Consider the following 16,485-nt stretch of genomic DNA (forward strand, 5'->3'; position numbering starts at 1 on the left):
TTCAGAAGACCGCTTGCCAGGAGATTGATAAGATTATCTGTACCGCCACTTGCCCGAAGTTAGCCTCAGCCTCAACACCAACTATCACATCACGCAAACGCTAAACCACTTGTTTCACAGCCTCACGGCCCACCATGATATCTGATGGATGATTAAATCATTCGCGCTCTTGACGTACGTCTTTTCTTCAAGCTTCATTTTGAATTTAAGAGGTGGATTGTAAAGGTCAACATGGCTACAGGTGGAAGACAGCTTGCAGCATTCAAAGCTGAGGCAACCGTACGTGTTAATGGAATCGGGACTCGCAATCCGCGGGATTTAACTGTCTATTTCTCGTTTAGAGATCTGATTTTGTTTTGCATAGGAACTACGATCACGCATCGCTAAAGCCTCAAACAAAGATGAAGCTCTCCAACTTGCTATCACTGCAGCAGAGCTTTGCATGAAAGCCCTCAAAACCGCTACCGACAATGAGAAATCTGAATTAAGATCAAGTTGCAAATATCTTCTAGATGAAGCTGAAAGAATAAAAGCATCCCAACAATGGTCTTCTAGTTCGAATATAGCCAACCATCAGCTAGAAGCCACTCTACCTCCGTCCACTTTTCCTAATATAGATCTGTGGGCAAATGGTGTCACTGCATCTACGCTAGACCCAAATCCCTCTGTGAGCAGGAACACCAACTCTGCAGATCATGTAACTACCCCTGAGTTCTCACTTCTTGACCTGTCAATCACCAACAGCCAAGCTCTTTCCTTCCAACCTCGCAACGGAGAGAATATATCAAATATTACCCCTCCCGCCCGTCTACCTTCTCAGGACATAGCAAATAATTCTTTCAAGCTACAGAATCCTTTGACATCGACGTCGAACACGTCCGCATTTGATTCGCTTCTCGAAGTGCACACCAGCAAAAGCAAATCGAAGCAGGCTGCCAGTGCAGCTCAGTGGCCTGTTTTAGTTCATTCAAAGTCAGATTCGGCTCAACTCAGTCATGTTAAAGAGGATTTCGAGCCTACTAATGCTACCCTCCCAAAACCACAGCCTTCTGCCCTCGCGCAACTACGCGAAATTAAAGGCAGTCCCAGCACTCCTACGACTTCTTCCAATGAACTCGCCGCACGCATCAGGAAACTCACAGAACCAGTTTCTGTTCGAGTCTTATCCCAGAAGGAAGAAATACTTTTGCTAAGAGCCTCAAAGCTCAATGGCTTTGCCTTCCCACCATGGAGAGCTCCACCGGATTCTGCGGAATTCGCTCTAGTTGATGGAGCAGAGGCTTTCATGTATGACAAGTTACAGCGCAACAGTTGATGCTTTTCTAATTTATACAGAGATACTCCAGAATTGGGTCTCTCTTCACATCAACTCCAGTTTTTTGATGGCTGGGCTCGTGCTAAGGACGCACTTCCACCACCAGAATGGTTCCCTGGAAGCAGAGAAGACCTCGGACCTGCCATGCGCACCAGTCGATCCATCGATCTCGTCCAGGACGCAGCAACAGACTGCTCTGTTGTTGCTAGTCTATGTGCTGGTATTGCTAGGGCTGAGCGAGGCCATGCAAAGGTACGCCTTCTTCAATATTTGATAGTCAACATCTAATACTTTCTAGATGCTCTCGAACAAGATTTGGCCGTATGATAAGTTGAACGACAGACCACTCATTTCCCTAAATGGAAAATACATTGTTCGACTCAATTTCAATGGCTGTTGGAGAAAAGTTGTCATCGATGATCGTCTTCCACGATCGAAGACAAACCGTATGCTACATGTTGTTGATCGAAAAAATCCCGCACTCCTTTGGCCTGCTCTTCTTGAAAAGGCTTACTTAAAAGTAAGAGGCGGATATGACTTCCCGGGAAGCAATTCGTGTAGCGATTTGTGGGCTTTGACTGGATGGATCCCAGAACAGATATACTTACAAGAGTGCGTAACCACGCATTACATAACGCTAGAGGCTAACGGATTCAGAGGAGAGCTCGTTCCAAGCCAGCTCTGGACAAGACTCTATAACGCATTTCTTTACGGCGACGTTCTTGTTACCGTTGGTACTGGTAAGATGACACACCGGGCTGAGCGAGAACTCGGACTCGAAGGACAACATAACTATGTTATTCTCGACATGAAAGAGACAGATGATGAGAAGCTATTCCTCGTAAAGAATCCTTGGGTTGAAGGAAAGGATTGGAGGGGCAGCCAGCCTGCAACTTTACCCACTATGGACGCTACGTCAACCGGCAGTGCCTCCAGGTCAACCGGCGGAGACAGCGTTAGTCTGAGTAACTCCGGCCAGCCTGAAAAATTTAGCCCAGGGACTTACTGGATTGGTTTGGACAATGTTGTCCAACATTTTGAGAGCCTATACTTAAACTGGAACCCCGGACTATTCGGCTACCGCCAGGACATACATTTTTCCTGGGACGTCGGCGCTCGACATGACCAGGGTGGCTGCATCATAGACCATCCACAGTTTGCTTTCAGTTGCGAGAATGGAGGGATTGTCTGGTTTCTTCTATGTCGCCATTTCCGTGATGCGCCTCCTGAAGTGCACGAAAAATCCGATGCGTTCAATGATGGAACTGTCCGCCCTGATATGGAACTCTACGCTACTAGAAACCCTCCCAGGGGCTATATGAGCATCTATATCTATGATCGTAAAGGAGAACAGGTCTATGTTAAAGACAATCATCTTGAGAGAGGGCCGGAGGTGAACACTCCACAAAGCCTCCTGCGGTGGGAATGCAAACCGAGATCTCCATACACTCTTGCAATCAACCAGGACGATCTTCCGGCTTCCTCTTATACTTTCACGCTATCTGCATTCTCCAATTCAGCGATCAATCTTGAACGAGCCATACAGAAGTATCCAATTCAGACCAAGGTATTCAGTAGCTGGACCACTGAAACAGCCGGAGGAAATACTCATTCCCCAAAATATTTCGTTAATCCGCAATTTAGTCTCAAAGTTTCCAAGCGTACCCCTCTCGTAATTTTGATCCAAACGCGGGAGCTAAAATATCCGATCCATGTTAAGCTAACCCATGGGCAAGGAAAGAGAATGTTGAGCCTCCAGAGTAGGGATATTATTGTTGATTCTGGAGAACACAGCAGCGGATGTGCTTTCGCCGAAGTCGTAGATATCTCTCCGGGCACATATACGATTATCTGCTCCATGTTTGAAGCCGGCAAGGTTATGGATTTCTCTTTAAGAGTGGACAGTACTGTGGCCTGCGAGTTAAAGTCCATTCCTAGAGATGGCGCAGGTTCTGTTTCAACAAAATTAGCCAATGCCTGCTTCGATTCCACGGTTAATAAAATAGCCGCTCCTCTTGTACCCCGTAGGCTTGCGGGTGTCACGGTTATCGCAAAGTTTCTTCGGATCCGGTCTCCTCGTTTTTTAAATTCGCCTGAGAATGAAATTAGAAGTCGAAGTCCCTTGCGTGTAACGATCGAGCTAGGAAGAGGCCCGGAAAGGATCTTCTTAGCGTGTAGTTCCAACGGCGAGTACAGCGACACGGCGAGTGTGAGGACCGAGAAGGTCGATTTGTCACCAAATATACTTTACTCGGGCAATCTTTGGCTCGTACTAGACAGGCTTTCTGGTCCCGGTTATGCAGTTGAAGAATTATACGAGGTGGAGCTATTCGCTGATGCTCCGAACGCCTTCTCTGCGGGAGTTTGGAGGGCCTGGGATGACTAAGAGTGTGATGACAACGCCTTCAGATGACTGGGGCCGTGACTAAATCAATTTGTTCTTTACTGGCTCCTGTAAGCATGAGGTATGCTGCTCAACTCTAGAATTCACAGCGGCTAATTATGATAGCCCGGAATTAATTGGAGACGCTAAATGAGAAACTGGCCCTGGAGGATCTTCTTGAATTTTCACTGCAATAAAACCCCAGCACAGAGCCCATAGATAGAAGTGGATGAGCTCGATTGTTTCAGCTGACATTGACGGAATGTGGCTGTGTTTGCCGCTAGAAGACATAGGATTGAATTTGTGATGATGTGGTTTCGTGCGGCCATCACGTCCTATTCGCTATGCAGGCGACGCTTCTTGCTTGGAGTACTGCTTCGCCTTTCGTGCCGGGTGTGCTCCAGGATAGATAGCAAGCAGATTGAATCACATGAATACCCGCCTCAATTTACCGTTTTCGTAGATGGAAGGGACATGCATGCAATGGTTTGCCGCAATAGGGCTTCGTGTTGGATTGATTGGCTGGAGTTTGACGGCGCAAGTCAATCGCGCCTAGGCATTCCACAGACCTACGACGGTGGTTATATATTATTCAAGCTGAATTGCATCTTAACCCATACACTCTCCGGCATTCTCCTGCCTGCCCGTGCCCTTCCATAAAATAAGGCGCCAAGACGCCGTCCTGCAGCCGATAAGGCCTCTATCGCGAACTATCGACGTCAGTGGATTATTCCCTAGGAAATCCTTAGACCACCTTCAGCCAATCCTCGTTGCCTCTACATTCCGCACCACCTATTCATCCGCATTTTCAATATTATCTCTTTTCTTCCAACATCTTTTTCTGCAACGTATAGCTTCCCCCCGTCTCTTCAACTCAGATGGCGGACTCTACCGCTATGCCCTCAGAGGCGGCCATCAAGCCTTCTCCAGCCCCTTCGGTCTCGAGCTCCACAGGTCCTTCACGGGCTCCGACACCAGCGAATGCGCCTGTTGAAAAGGCTCCGGATGATACCTCGAAGTTGCGGACACTCCTGGGAATTCTCCGAAGGTAAATTTCTGTGCTACCCCGAATGCAGCTCTGCGGCAAGTTTCAGAAACAGCTCGCTCCGTGTTGATATAGCTCACTGATTTCTTGCCCCTACTACAATTAGATTTATGGGAGTAGCGGATATTGCTGCAGTTCGATTCTCCTTACCCGCGCAGCTGCTTGAACCAACACCGAATTTGGGTACGCAACTGCCGGACCCCTCCGAGTCCTTCCTTTCTTCGACGCTTCCGAAATAATACAACGCCTTCTGATTGTTTATAGAATACTGGAACTACTTGGACAGGCCAGAGGCATTCATAAGGTCTGCTATATAGTGGTTGTCTGCAAGGAAATGCAGCCGACGCTGACGGATGTAGCATTGGGGATTCTGATGAACCTCTCGGGCGTATGCTTGGTACATTACGGTTTTGGTTTACAAAGGACCTGGTATGGAAGCCGTGCATGTTCACGAGAGGGAGAGATTAATCTTTCGTGGTAGAAATACGTCAAGGGCAAGCCGTGCAAGCCGTATAACTCAACACTGGGAGAGTTTTTCAGGGTTGGTTCAAGAGACACACCGCTGCTTCGATTAGGCCTAATTTCCCGTGCAGTGTATCTGGGAAGTCGAAGACACGGCACCGCTCATCAAACATGGGCCTGATAGTAAACCTTGCAGCAGCACCGCCAGCACAGCATCAAACAAGGCTGTAAAAATATCTTTTCTGACCGAACAGACGTCGCACCATCCACCGGTTTCCGCCTTCTTCGTCGACTGCCCTGAGAAGGGAATCATTGCACGAGGTTTCGATCAGTTAAGCGCAAAGTTCACAGGCACGAGCATACGAGTTATTCCTGGAGCTCACAACCTTGGCATTTTCATTGAATTGAAGAACCGGGGAGGCGAGCAATATCAACTTACGCATCCAGCAGCACACCTCGGCGGGCTATTGAGAGGTGCGCGAGTGGTTGCAAGGCTCAAAACACCCAAGCTAATTCAAACTGAACAGGCTCCCTCAGTGTCACCGTCGCAGACAGTTGCTTCATTACATGCGCCAAGACGAGAATAAAAGTAATACTACAATACCTCGAAGAAGGATGGCTTGGAAAAACGCAAAACAAGGTGGAGGGCGTCATATTCACATACGATCCGGAAAGCGACATTAAGACAAAGATAAAAGACGTGCCAGAGAAGGATGTCCTAGGGAGAATCGAAGGTTGCTGGACAGACAAAGTTTACTACACGCTTGGAAGCCAACCATTCGCCAAATCCACTGTAAGACCTCCTATCCCGTGTATTGTTCTGCCCGATAAATCTAATTTCCAATTCCTTTCCAGGAGAAAATCCTCCTTATAGATCTCAGCCCACTATTTCCCGCTACCAAATTTGTACCACCGGTCGATGATCAACTTCCCAACGAGTCGCGCAAATTCTGGTCGGGCGTTACTGAGGCGATTCTAAGTAAACAATACAGCCTCGCCACGCAACTCAAGCAGGAGCTGGAAGAGCGACAGCGCGAGAAGGCGGCGGATCGCAAGGCTAGGAATGTCGAATGGCAGCCTAGGTTCTTCACAGGCGCAACAACACCAATTGGAAAGCCAGATCTAACAAAGGATGGGGAGGACGTCCTGAAAGGCCTACATATGAACCAGTTCAAGCTAGAGCCGAATAAGGAGCTGGGCGCGTGACAGAATATATAGAGTGGTGAGATAAAGGGAACGGAGTTTATTAGGACTGATATTGGCGAGCTGCACGTTCATTTAGAGATTCCTTTGCTTATATCATGTGATGGTGTTTGGTTTGGTACTACAGGGACGCTCGATGTTGGTGCCTACGTTCCATGGTGGCATCGCTTTTTACAAAGCATATACAAATGATTCGAAAACCGTGTTAAAATTGCCTCGAATTGATTGGTGGTTAAGAATAACTGATCACAGGATCTCGTGTTGTGATGAATCTTCTTTTTAGTTGTGACCATAGACCACCTAATTGTAAGGGATCTTTTGGCCCTTACTCGGGTGCACGCCCGGGAGCTCTCAGGGGCTTCCAACGCTAGCCTTCGGCTAGTCCTTGGCACCCCTTTATACAAGGTAACATGAACGGGTCAGACGGCCCCCCCTGCCAAAAACCGTGCGCAATAGGGGTATATGCAGCTCTATACGATTTTGTCACGCGGGGACGCAAGTGTATGGTGTGTGAGGACTCCATAAGGTGGAGTAGTCACGAAGGATGAGAATATATACAAGCGATCTCAGAAAGCTCATGTGGATGCCCTAACCCCCCCTACCAACAGATTTCTATGTACAATTACCACTTTATATGACCTCCGTTCGCAAGAATTACAGCCTTACAGCACTTATACATCTAATCTATATACTTTTAAAGTCGTCTACCTGTAGCCTTTCCCATCCCTCTTTAATATACTACGGTACTTTCTTATCCGTCTTAGGAAATCGTTTACCTACCTAACACTCTAACAGCCGCTAGACGTTCTTAATTAGATTTAAATTAGCCGAATTAGCAGGCCATTTTATCCTCTATAGGTCGTTGCGATTATATAGAGCTTTTATAGCTTTAGCAATATAGAAAGGCGCTCCATCCTCTATAAGAATAACATTTCCTCTACCTATATATTATTTAACCTCCTTCTTATATACGTATATTACAGGAACCATATACTTCCTATATACGTCTCCTAATATATTACCCCTTTCCTTTTTAAATACTACTAATCTTCTCTTACTATATAGGGATATCGTCCCTTATATTATTTAGGAGCTTTATTTATAAAACTTAAAAAGTATTACAGAATAAGTATAAGCGGCGATAATATATAGTAAAGTAGATATTACTAAGCTATATATACAGACTATATAATAAAGTTAAGATATTATATAAGGAAAGAAGGTAGGAAAACGGGAAAAAAGGGTATATATTATTAGCTTAGTTACTTAGTTAATATATATACGGAGTAGAATAGGATTTGGGAAGTAATCCTAGTAGAACTTAGCAGGATTTAGTAAAACTTAGCGGAATATAGCAAAATATAGCAGATTGCCGTCGGGTTATTATAGATTGCTATTTGATTGCCATCTCTAGTTATTAAGTTAGTAGAATAAGTAGACGTGTATAAGGTATTACGGGAGTATTCTATAATAGTACCCCCCCTTTAAACTTAAGCTTCTATAAGATAGGGTTATAGTAGTTCTAGATAAAGTTTATAAAAGTCTTTTATAGTTTATATAAGTCCTATAAAGTTAATAAGTTCCTATAAGGGTTTAATAAAGCCCCTTTATTTTATAAGGTATATATATTAGCGTTTCCGCTTATTATACTTAATATTATTAATTCTTTTAATAAAGTACTTATTTTTACTATCCACTTTAACTAATAGGGGAGGGTCCTATATTTACCTAAGTAGGGCGTTTAATACGGAGGTAGTAAGGTAAAGGACTAACGTATAAAATAGAGGGTAGATTTTAACCGTATTAGTATTACGGCGCTAGTAGAAACTGGTAGATTGTAGCTAATAGATATTAGTAGAAATGTCACGGAACCCCACCGCAGGGGCCTCTATAGGAGAGCCCCGTGCTCTCGCGTATACCTCGCGTACAGCTTATATCAGCTACGCGTAGGCATATCACCTCCTTACGCCCTCAACCTTTACGATTGATCGCGTAACGTTTTATAGACTCCTCGAATACATACGCTTTATAGCCACTGCCCCCGTCCTCTAACATTACGTTGCGCCTTTTTTACTACTAACGCTTAGCTTACAACTAATTCTACGTCTTTATAATACTGTAGGCGCTGCTAAAAGTAGCGTATTTATAAATTACCTCACTTTATACTTCTAAGGAACCTATAATAGTAAGATAATATCCCTTACTAGCTACTATATTAAACCTAAAGAATAATCTAATACCTATACTTAACCTACGACGCCAATTAATCCTAGGAGAATTTAATTTATTAGCTTTAGCCTTAACCCCTAAAGAGACAGACACTAATAATATCTTATCTTTTATTAACTATATAACTATAGATAAGTAAATAGAAGGGCTACTACCTATTAAAATCGAAATATAAGACGCTAAGACGTTTATAAAAATAGTAGCATAAGACCCTAATAAATATTACCGCCTTCTATAGAACTACTACCTAAAGCTTATATAAGCCGAGATGCGTATTACTTAAGATTGCGATATTATCTAAGACCTATAAGCTTATAAGGCACTTACTAATAATATATATTAAGAAACCGAAGACGACCTCTATATGTCTAAATGCGACGTCTAATAGTTAAAGAAGGCTAAGATTGTACTAATTGCTACAGTTACTAAAAGAGAAGGCATAATTAAATACCTATAATCTTAGCTTAACGAGTATATTTATAATAACGTTAAATACCTCTTTATTATATATAACGCCACCTAAGTCTTTACGCCCCTAGTAACTTTACCTATTTAACGCTTAATAGAGGGCTAGCGCTAAGCAACTTTACCTAATAAGAACCCCTACTAAAGCAGTAATAATAAAAGCTATAATAATTGGACCTAAACTACTACTATAGGGTCTAATATACGCTACCTTAATCCCCTAGTTTTTTAGGGAGACGATAAGGAATATAGCTACTAGAAGATATAAATCTGTAAAAAAAACTAACTTAAAGCGCCTACCTTTTTCCTATAGAAGATACTAAGATTGGCTATATTATTAGGCAAATAAAGGGTATACCGTTTAATAGACTCTTTGCTCAATAGGAGACTAGTAGCCCCTAGAAGTAGTAGTCCTACTAAAAAGTCCTTAATAATCTTAACCTAATATACCGCGACTATAACCTACTAGCTACTAACTAAGCTAAACTATATACCTTAAAGATAAGCCCTACTAAATTATTTAATAAATTCTATATTAAATTCTAGGAATACACTAGAGCCCTTACCTAAGATAATACTAAAGATTAAAAGGACCTCCTTAAAAAAGTTACTTATCGCCTTAGTTACGCAGCCGCTAGCTATAACTATAACAATATTTATAATATGGTAGTAGCTCTATAGAAGATTAAACAACGACTAAATTAGATTGCTACTACTAACTTTTACCTAAAGACCTCTTTATAGAAGCCCTCTAGGCCTACTAAACCCATATATACTAAGCCACTAACACCTACTACCTTAAGTACTACCGGAACTAATATTGATTTCTCTATACTAACCTTCCTATAAAAACTCCTAGATAGAAAGCGTAAGCTACTCTTAAAACTAGGACGCTACTATAAATGCTATTAAAAAAGCTATTATTATAATAACCTAAACTACCTAATAGCTAGGTTTAGTAGCTGCCGCCTAATACCTAACTTAAAACCCTAAACACTAAATATGTTACTATGCGCCACTACTATATAAGACGAAGACGTAGTAATAGCGGTAGAGTTAGATATAGAAACGGAAAACGCCAAGTCCTAGCCCTAAGTTATAGGTTAGGACGCCCTAATAATAGAGGGATTTATATATTAGCTTATTTAATAGATAACTCTATAAAAATAAATAAACGAAAATAGATAGTTTTACCTATAATAGGAACTACTACTAAAAAATAATATAAAAGCCGTTCTATAATTAATTGCAGAGCTATTAATAAATTTATAAATACCTAATTTATATATACTTACAACCTACCTATTTTACCTCTTACTAAAGCCCGCGCCCTATACCTTGCTAATAGTAATTATACCGCATAGAAGATTACCTATATAGTATAACTCCACCTAAATATAAATAGGTACTAGGAAAAACTCTAAGCCTATATTATACTACTTACTAACTACCCTATTATCCTTAGAATAAACTAGCTTAAATAATATAACCCCGCTATTAACTAGAAGAAAAGAGAAGCAACCTTTAACTTTAAATACTGCAGAGAGACTTACCTAGGGCATGGCTTAGCCGCCTCTATTTACTCCCTAGAATATTAACCTAAGGAACCCCTTATTACCCTACCTATAACTAACTACTACTATATAAGTGCCNNNGCCTTCTACTATATAGTATATAAGAAAGGCTAAACCGTTACTATAGCTTCCTAATTATAACTATATAAGCTTAATAAAGAATAAAACTACGTCCTCTATAGTAATAGAATAGATATAATTAACTTTTTAGAAGACGACGCCCCTATAGAACTCTTCGGATTTTTACCTTTAAACTTTAAGAAGTTTATAAAGCTTAAAAAAGGACTTACTAATAAAGAACTCCGCAAGCTCCTCCCTAAGAGGTATTATAACTTTACTAATATATGCTTATAAAAGAGCGTAGATATACTCCCCCTATATTAACCTAATAACTATACTATTAATATTAAATAAGGAAAAATACTACCTTATAAGAGACCCTACCTAATATTAAAAGACAAACTTTTAGTTATAAAAAAGTATATTAACAAGCACCTTAATAAAGGATTTATTCGTCCTAGCATATTACTAGCAGCCGCCCTTATCCTTCTTACTAAGAAGCTAAAAGGAGATATCCGATTCTATATTAACTATAAAGGACTTAACACTATTATAATTAAAAACCAATACCTAGTACCACTTATACGTAAAACCCTTAAGCGGCTTAGTTAAGCTAAAATCTATACTAAGCTTAATATTATTACCGCCTTTAACTATTTTTAAATACGGGAAGGTAACAAATAGAAAACCGCGTTTACATTACGCTTCGGCCAATTTAAATATACTATTATACCCTTTAGCGTATATAACGGCCTAAGCACCTTCTAAAGCTATATTAATAACACCTTATAAAACTACCTTAATAACTTCTACTCTGCGTACCTAGATAATATACTTATTTATAGTAATAACCCCTTTAAATATACCGAACACGTTTAAAAGGTCCTATAGTACCTTAGGGATATAGAACTTTATATTAATTTAAAGAAATGCAAATTCTTAGTTATAGAAGTAAAATACCTTAAACTAATTATTACTATTAAGGGTGTCCGTATAAACTCCAAGAAGGTATATATAATTACTAAATAGTAAGCCCCTAACTGTATTAAGGACGTATAAGCCTTCCTTAGTTTCGCTAACTTCTATTAGAAATTTATATACAACTTCTTAGGCGTAGTAGCACTATTTATAACAATAATGTAAACAAAGGGCCTTTCTATAAAAGGAAGAAAAACGTACCTACGCTTTACCTAGACGCTTAAATGCGAGAAGGCGTTCTAAGACCTTAAAAATGCCTTTAATAAAGCACCTATCCTAGCTTACTTTATACTAGGATAATAACTCTACCTTAAAACTAACTCCTTAGACTACGTTAACGTAGGCGTCCTCTTTTAGATAGGTAATAACGGTCTCCTTTACCTAGTTATATTCTACTCGTCTAAGCTTATACTATAAGAGTATAACTATAAGATTTATAATAAAGAACTCCTTATAATTATATAAGCGTTTAAAGAATTCTAACTAAAACTCTCCTTAGTAAAGCCTAACTAACTAACTAAAGTCCTTATAGACTATTACAACCTTAAGTATTTTATAACTATAAAGTAGCTAAACTAACGCTAAGTACGTTAAAATAAGTTCCTCTCTAATTTTAGCTTTAAAATTATATATAAACTAAGAGTATAAGGTACTAAACCTAATAGCCTAATACGCCACTTATAAGACCTTTCTTAGTTTAAAGATAACCCCTATAATTAGTTCTAATAATAAATAATCCTAAAAGTACGAAATTTGGCCTTAGGTATACTACCTATAATAAAGCTAATTATACCCTAGCTTTATACTATAGAACTAGAGTTACCTCCCAAAATTAATAAGCTTATTACTATGGTATATAACGCCTCTGTTAACCTATTACTATATTAACTTATTGCTATAAAGACCGCTAGCGCCTATATACTGCCTATTAACCTCTAAAGCTTAGGCTAGATTAATATAGCAGCCTTAAAAGTAAAAAAAAATAGGCTCTATTATAGAGGCCGCCTATTTATCCCTAACTTAGAAAATCTANAACGGCAACTAATCTAAATGGCCTACGACCTCTGATTAAGCGGCTACCTAGGCAGAAAAGGAACCTATAAGCTTCTTAGCCGATACTACTTCTAGCCAAAAATAATAGACTTAGTTAAACACTTTATAGGCGCCTACTATAGTTATAAGCGCGCTAAGGCCTTTAATATAAAGTACTAAGGACTACTATACCCTTTACTAGTACCTATACAATAATAGGCAGATATCGCTATAGATTTTATTATTAACCTACTACCCTATAAATAACACGGCCGTACCTATAAGAATATTCTTATAATAATATACCGACTTATAAAAGAGCGCCACTACGTCCTAACTAAAGGCGTAGCTATTGGCGACGTTACTAATGCCTTTTTTTGCAAAGTTTACCGACTATATAGGTTACCTAACTTAATTACGTCTAACTAAGGGATATAATTTAACTCCGATATATAGAGACGAATCTGCTAACGCCTTAGCATCTCCGTTAAGATATCTATATCCTTTTATTATAAAACTGCTAGGTAACTAGAAAACGATAATACTAGTATAAAAGTATACCTATAATAGGTAGTTGCCTATAGTTAAGATAACTAAGTAGATTACCTCCTACTAGGTAAATTCGCAGCGAATAACTACGTCTTAACTACTATAGGACTTACCCCGTTCTTCGCAAATAAGGGTTATTACCCCTAATCTAGCATAGAGCTACTAAAACCTATTAATAAGAAACTGCTATATAAAAAACGCCTTAAAATACTACTTGCTAACTAGTATACAGACTATATAAAAAATCTACTTAACTACTGCAAGGGAGAAATAGCCTAGGCTTAAGCAAAGTAGGCCTACTTTGCTGACTATTATAGAACGCCACTACCAGAGATGCGTATTGGCGACTAGGTATAGCTAGATATACATAATATCTCTACGTAAAGGCCTATAAAGTTACTTAATTATAAGAACCTTAGCCTCTATCTAATTAAATAAGTTATTAATAGGGGAGCCGTATATAAGCTAGAACTTCCGCCTACCCTAGCTACCCGCGGGATATGGCCTATATTTTACCTATAGCTACTACACCTTTATTAGCCTAACCCCTTATTAGGGCAAATATAGCCTAAACCCCTACTAGTACTAATCCGAGATAAGAACGAAGATAAGAACTATAAGAAGTAAACCGTTAAACAAATTATTAACTCTAAATACTTTGGCAAAGGTAAAAAATAACAGCTCTACTATAGAGCTATATATATAGGATTTAATATAAACTAGCCAGAATAGTAACTATAGGAAGACTTTAAAAATGCAGAGGATCTAATTAGCGACTTTTATTACGCAAACCTATAGAAACTAGGCCTAAGTAGAGACTTTATACCTAATCCTCTATAGGAGCCCTTATAGAGTTAAACCGTTATACATTACTATATAAGGGCAAGTTGCCGTTAAATTGCGGTAAAGTGCGATTACGTAACCGGAATATTGTTAAGATGTCTAGAAACTTTAACTAGTGGTTAAAGTTATTTAATTAGTTAGATTTTTAAATGCCAAGCCCTATTATATAACGTTGTTTTAAGCCTTTAGCAATACCCCCCTTTTTTCTTCTTTTCTATACCTTAAGTGTCCCTTTTATATATATATAGTAACCACAGCATTGCCGGAGCTCCGCCTTTATAAAAGGGGGGGTAGTGTTACGGAACCCTACTGCAGGGGCTTCTATAGGAGAGCCCTATGCTCTTACGTATACCTCGCGTATAGCTTATATTAGCTACGCGTAGGTATATTACCTCCTTACGCCCTTAACCCTTACGATCGATTGCGTAACGTCTTATAGACTCCTTAAATACATACGCTTTATAGCCACTACCCCCGTCCTATAATAAGAAACTAGTGGATTGTGGCTAATAAATATTAGTAGATTATAGCGGATAGTCGCAGATAGTCGCAGATAGTTTTATATAGTTTTAGATAATTGCTGTTACGTAACTAGAGGATTATATATAACGTTAAGCGGCGCTACCCTCTATCTCCTTTCCTTTCTCTAGCTTTAGATCCTTATTTATAAATAATCCAATTATATAGGCTTGCGCGACCCTTTTACCGTACTTATACCTTAATTAACTAAGTTACTAATATTATCTAAAGCTTATCTATTCTTCTTCCTAAAAAGGAATTAAAAAATATTTATAAATTATAAATAAGAATGGAACACAGAAGTAGACCTAAAAACTATTACTAAAACTTAAAGAATAAAATAAAACTAAAAGAATAGTGTTTGTATTAACTTAATAATATAAGTAAGTTATATCTAGGGGCACGAAATACGTATAGTATTGTATGCTCTTTTAGATAGTGGTAACTGTCAATTCTATTAAAGTGGACTACGTAGTCTATATACTGACGCGCCCTCCTCCCTAATTAGTTATAAGTAGGTAGTTAGTGCACCGAACGCGTAAATACGCGTTTAATATACTAGGTGCTGTAATTATATACTAGCGGCACTTAAAAATAGAGCCACTTATATATAGCCTCTATAATTGCTTTAATAGAACTATAAAACGCAAAAGAAATATATAAGAAATCCCTCCTAAGGTGCCTTCTAGGCTACCTTCTAAACGGTGCTTTAAGCTGGCCGTAAGTCCTACTTATAGCCCGTAAAATAAACCGTACGGCCTTTCGACAGACTATAAATAAACTATACGGCCTTCCGATAGGCCGTAAATAAACTGCAAGTGCTCTGTTAGTTTTGTTCCACCTATTTTATAACCTTTAGATTAAGCTTATTTGTATTAATTAGGGTTTTAAGAGCTTAGCACGGCTTTACCTTAGTTATAGTGTCCGCTAGGTTATCTCCGCTACTAATCTATTTAATCTCTATAATCTCACGTCGTTTATAGGCCTAATATAAGCATATTAGGTCGACTATAAGCCTCTTCTCTTATATCGTACCTAGTTTAACTATATAGTCGTAAAGGGACTTTAAATCGGTGCATAGAACTAGGGGTAATTACTCTAATTATAGGATTTTCTGGATTGTTAACTTAATTGCGGCTCCTATATTAAAGCTATAAGCTAGTACGTATAGCTTAGAAGCTAGTATACTGCGGGTTACTTATTTACATTTAATTAAAGACTAATACAGTATATTTACGTCCTAATTATAGTCCGTAAGTACAATTATAAAGCCAATTTGTAATAATAGGTCTTTATTATTAGCGAAGGAGGCATCTATAAGTACTAGTACGCTAAGGGAATTTAGGTCTAGTGGTACAAAAGTAAGTCCTCTTATTACATTGTTAATTTGCCACTAAATACGCTTATTAAGCTGCTTAATATTTTCCTTTTGCGGATCTATTACCTAGGCCGCAAAGGATAAATTATAGGCAGATTTGGGTTGACAAACTATAGTAATATAGGCGCCTCTTGCACGCTATGCAACGTATTAGTCCTTTATATTTACGGTCTTACGGGTCTCTTTATAGGAACTAGTAAGGTCCGTACGTCAGGAAAACGGGAGGGTGGTAGGGGCTAGCCAGGGGCTAGCCCGGGGCTGGCCCGGGGTCATTTCAGCTGGATCCGCTGATCTGCTCATGTACACTTATTTACGCTAGCCCGGGGCTAGCCCGGGGCCATATTAGTAACATTAGCACATTTTATACGTTTTATACGTTTTATACATTTTATACGTTTTATATATTTTATATAATATTTCCTATAGCTGCAATATGTATAATTATAATAA

The 16,485-nt window shown here is 39.4% G+C and overlaps 2 protein-coding genes across 2 annotated transcripts; both read left to right on the forward strand.

Moving 5' to 3' along the window:
* Positions 1-231: 231 nt before the first annotated feature.
* Positions 232-3,701, forward strand: K441DRAFT_729666 (cysteine proteinase; the record flags this gene model as incomplete). Its single annotated transcript, XM_067654198.1, has 5 exons — positions 232-279; positions 365-1,287; positions 1,336-1,567; positions 1,614-1,927; positions 1,973-3,701. 5 exons carry the CDS (start codon positions 232-234, stop codon positions 3,699-3,701), a joined length of 3,246 nt encoding a protein of 1,081 aa, XP_067508795.1.
* Positions 3,702-4,319: 618 nt separating this feature from the next.
* K441DRAFT_652745 (uncharacterized protein) lies at positions 4,320-6,640 on the forward strand. The gene is made up of 8 exons (XM_067647409.1): positions 4,320-4,746; positions 4,850-4,926; positions 5,008-5,047; positions 5,103-5,172; positions 5,225-5,284; positions 5,337-5,679; positions 5,733-5,998; positions 6,061-6,640. The coding sequence occupies exons 1-8, from the start codon at positions 4,577-4,579 to the stop codon at positions 6,409-6,411; spliced, it is 1,377 nt and encodes a 458-aa protein (XP_067508796.1). The 5' UTR covers positions 4,320-4,576; the 3' UTR covers positions 6,412-6,640.
* Positions 6,641-16,485: the final 9,845 nt, after the last annotated feature.

The sequence above is a fragment of the Cenococcum geophilum genome, assembly GCF_001692895.1.
Source record: "Cenococcum geophilum 1.58 unplaced genomic scaffold K441scaffold_4, whole genome shotgun sequence".
NCBI lineage: Eukaryota > Fungi > Ascomycota > Dothideomycetes > Gloniales > Gloniaceae > Cenococcum > Cenococcum geophilum.

Coding starts and splice junctions, on each gene's coding strand:
- K441DRAFT_652745 (XM_067647409.1), top strand. CDS start 4,577: ATGGCGGACTCTACCGCTATGCCCTCAGAGGCGGCCATCAAGCCTTCT. Junction 5,048..5,102: donor AGGCCAGAGGCATTCATAAG/GTCTGCTATATA, acceptor TGACGGATGTAG/CATTGGGGATTCTGATGAAC. Junction 5,285..5,336: donor CACTGGGAGAGTTTTTCAGG/GTTGGTTCAAGA, acceptor TTTCCCGTGCAG/TGTATCTGGGAAGTCGAAGA.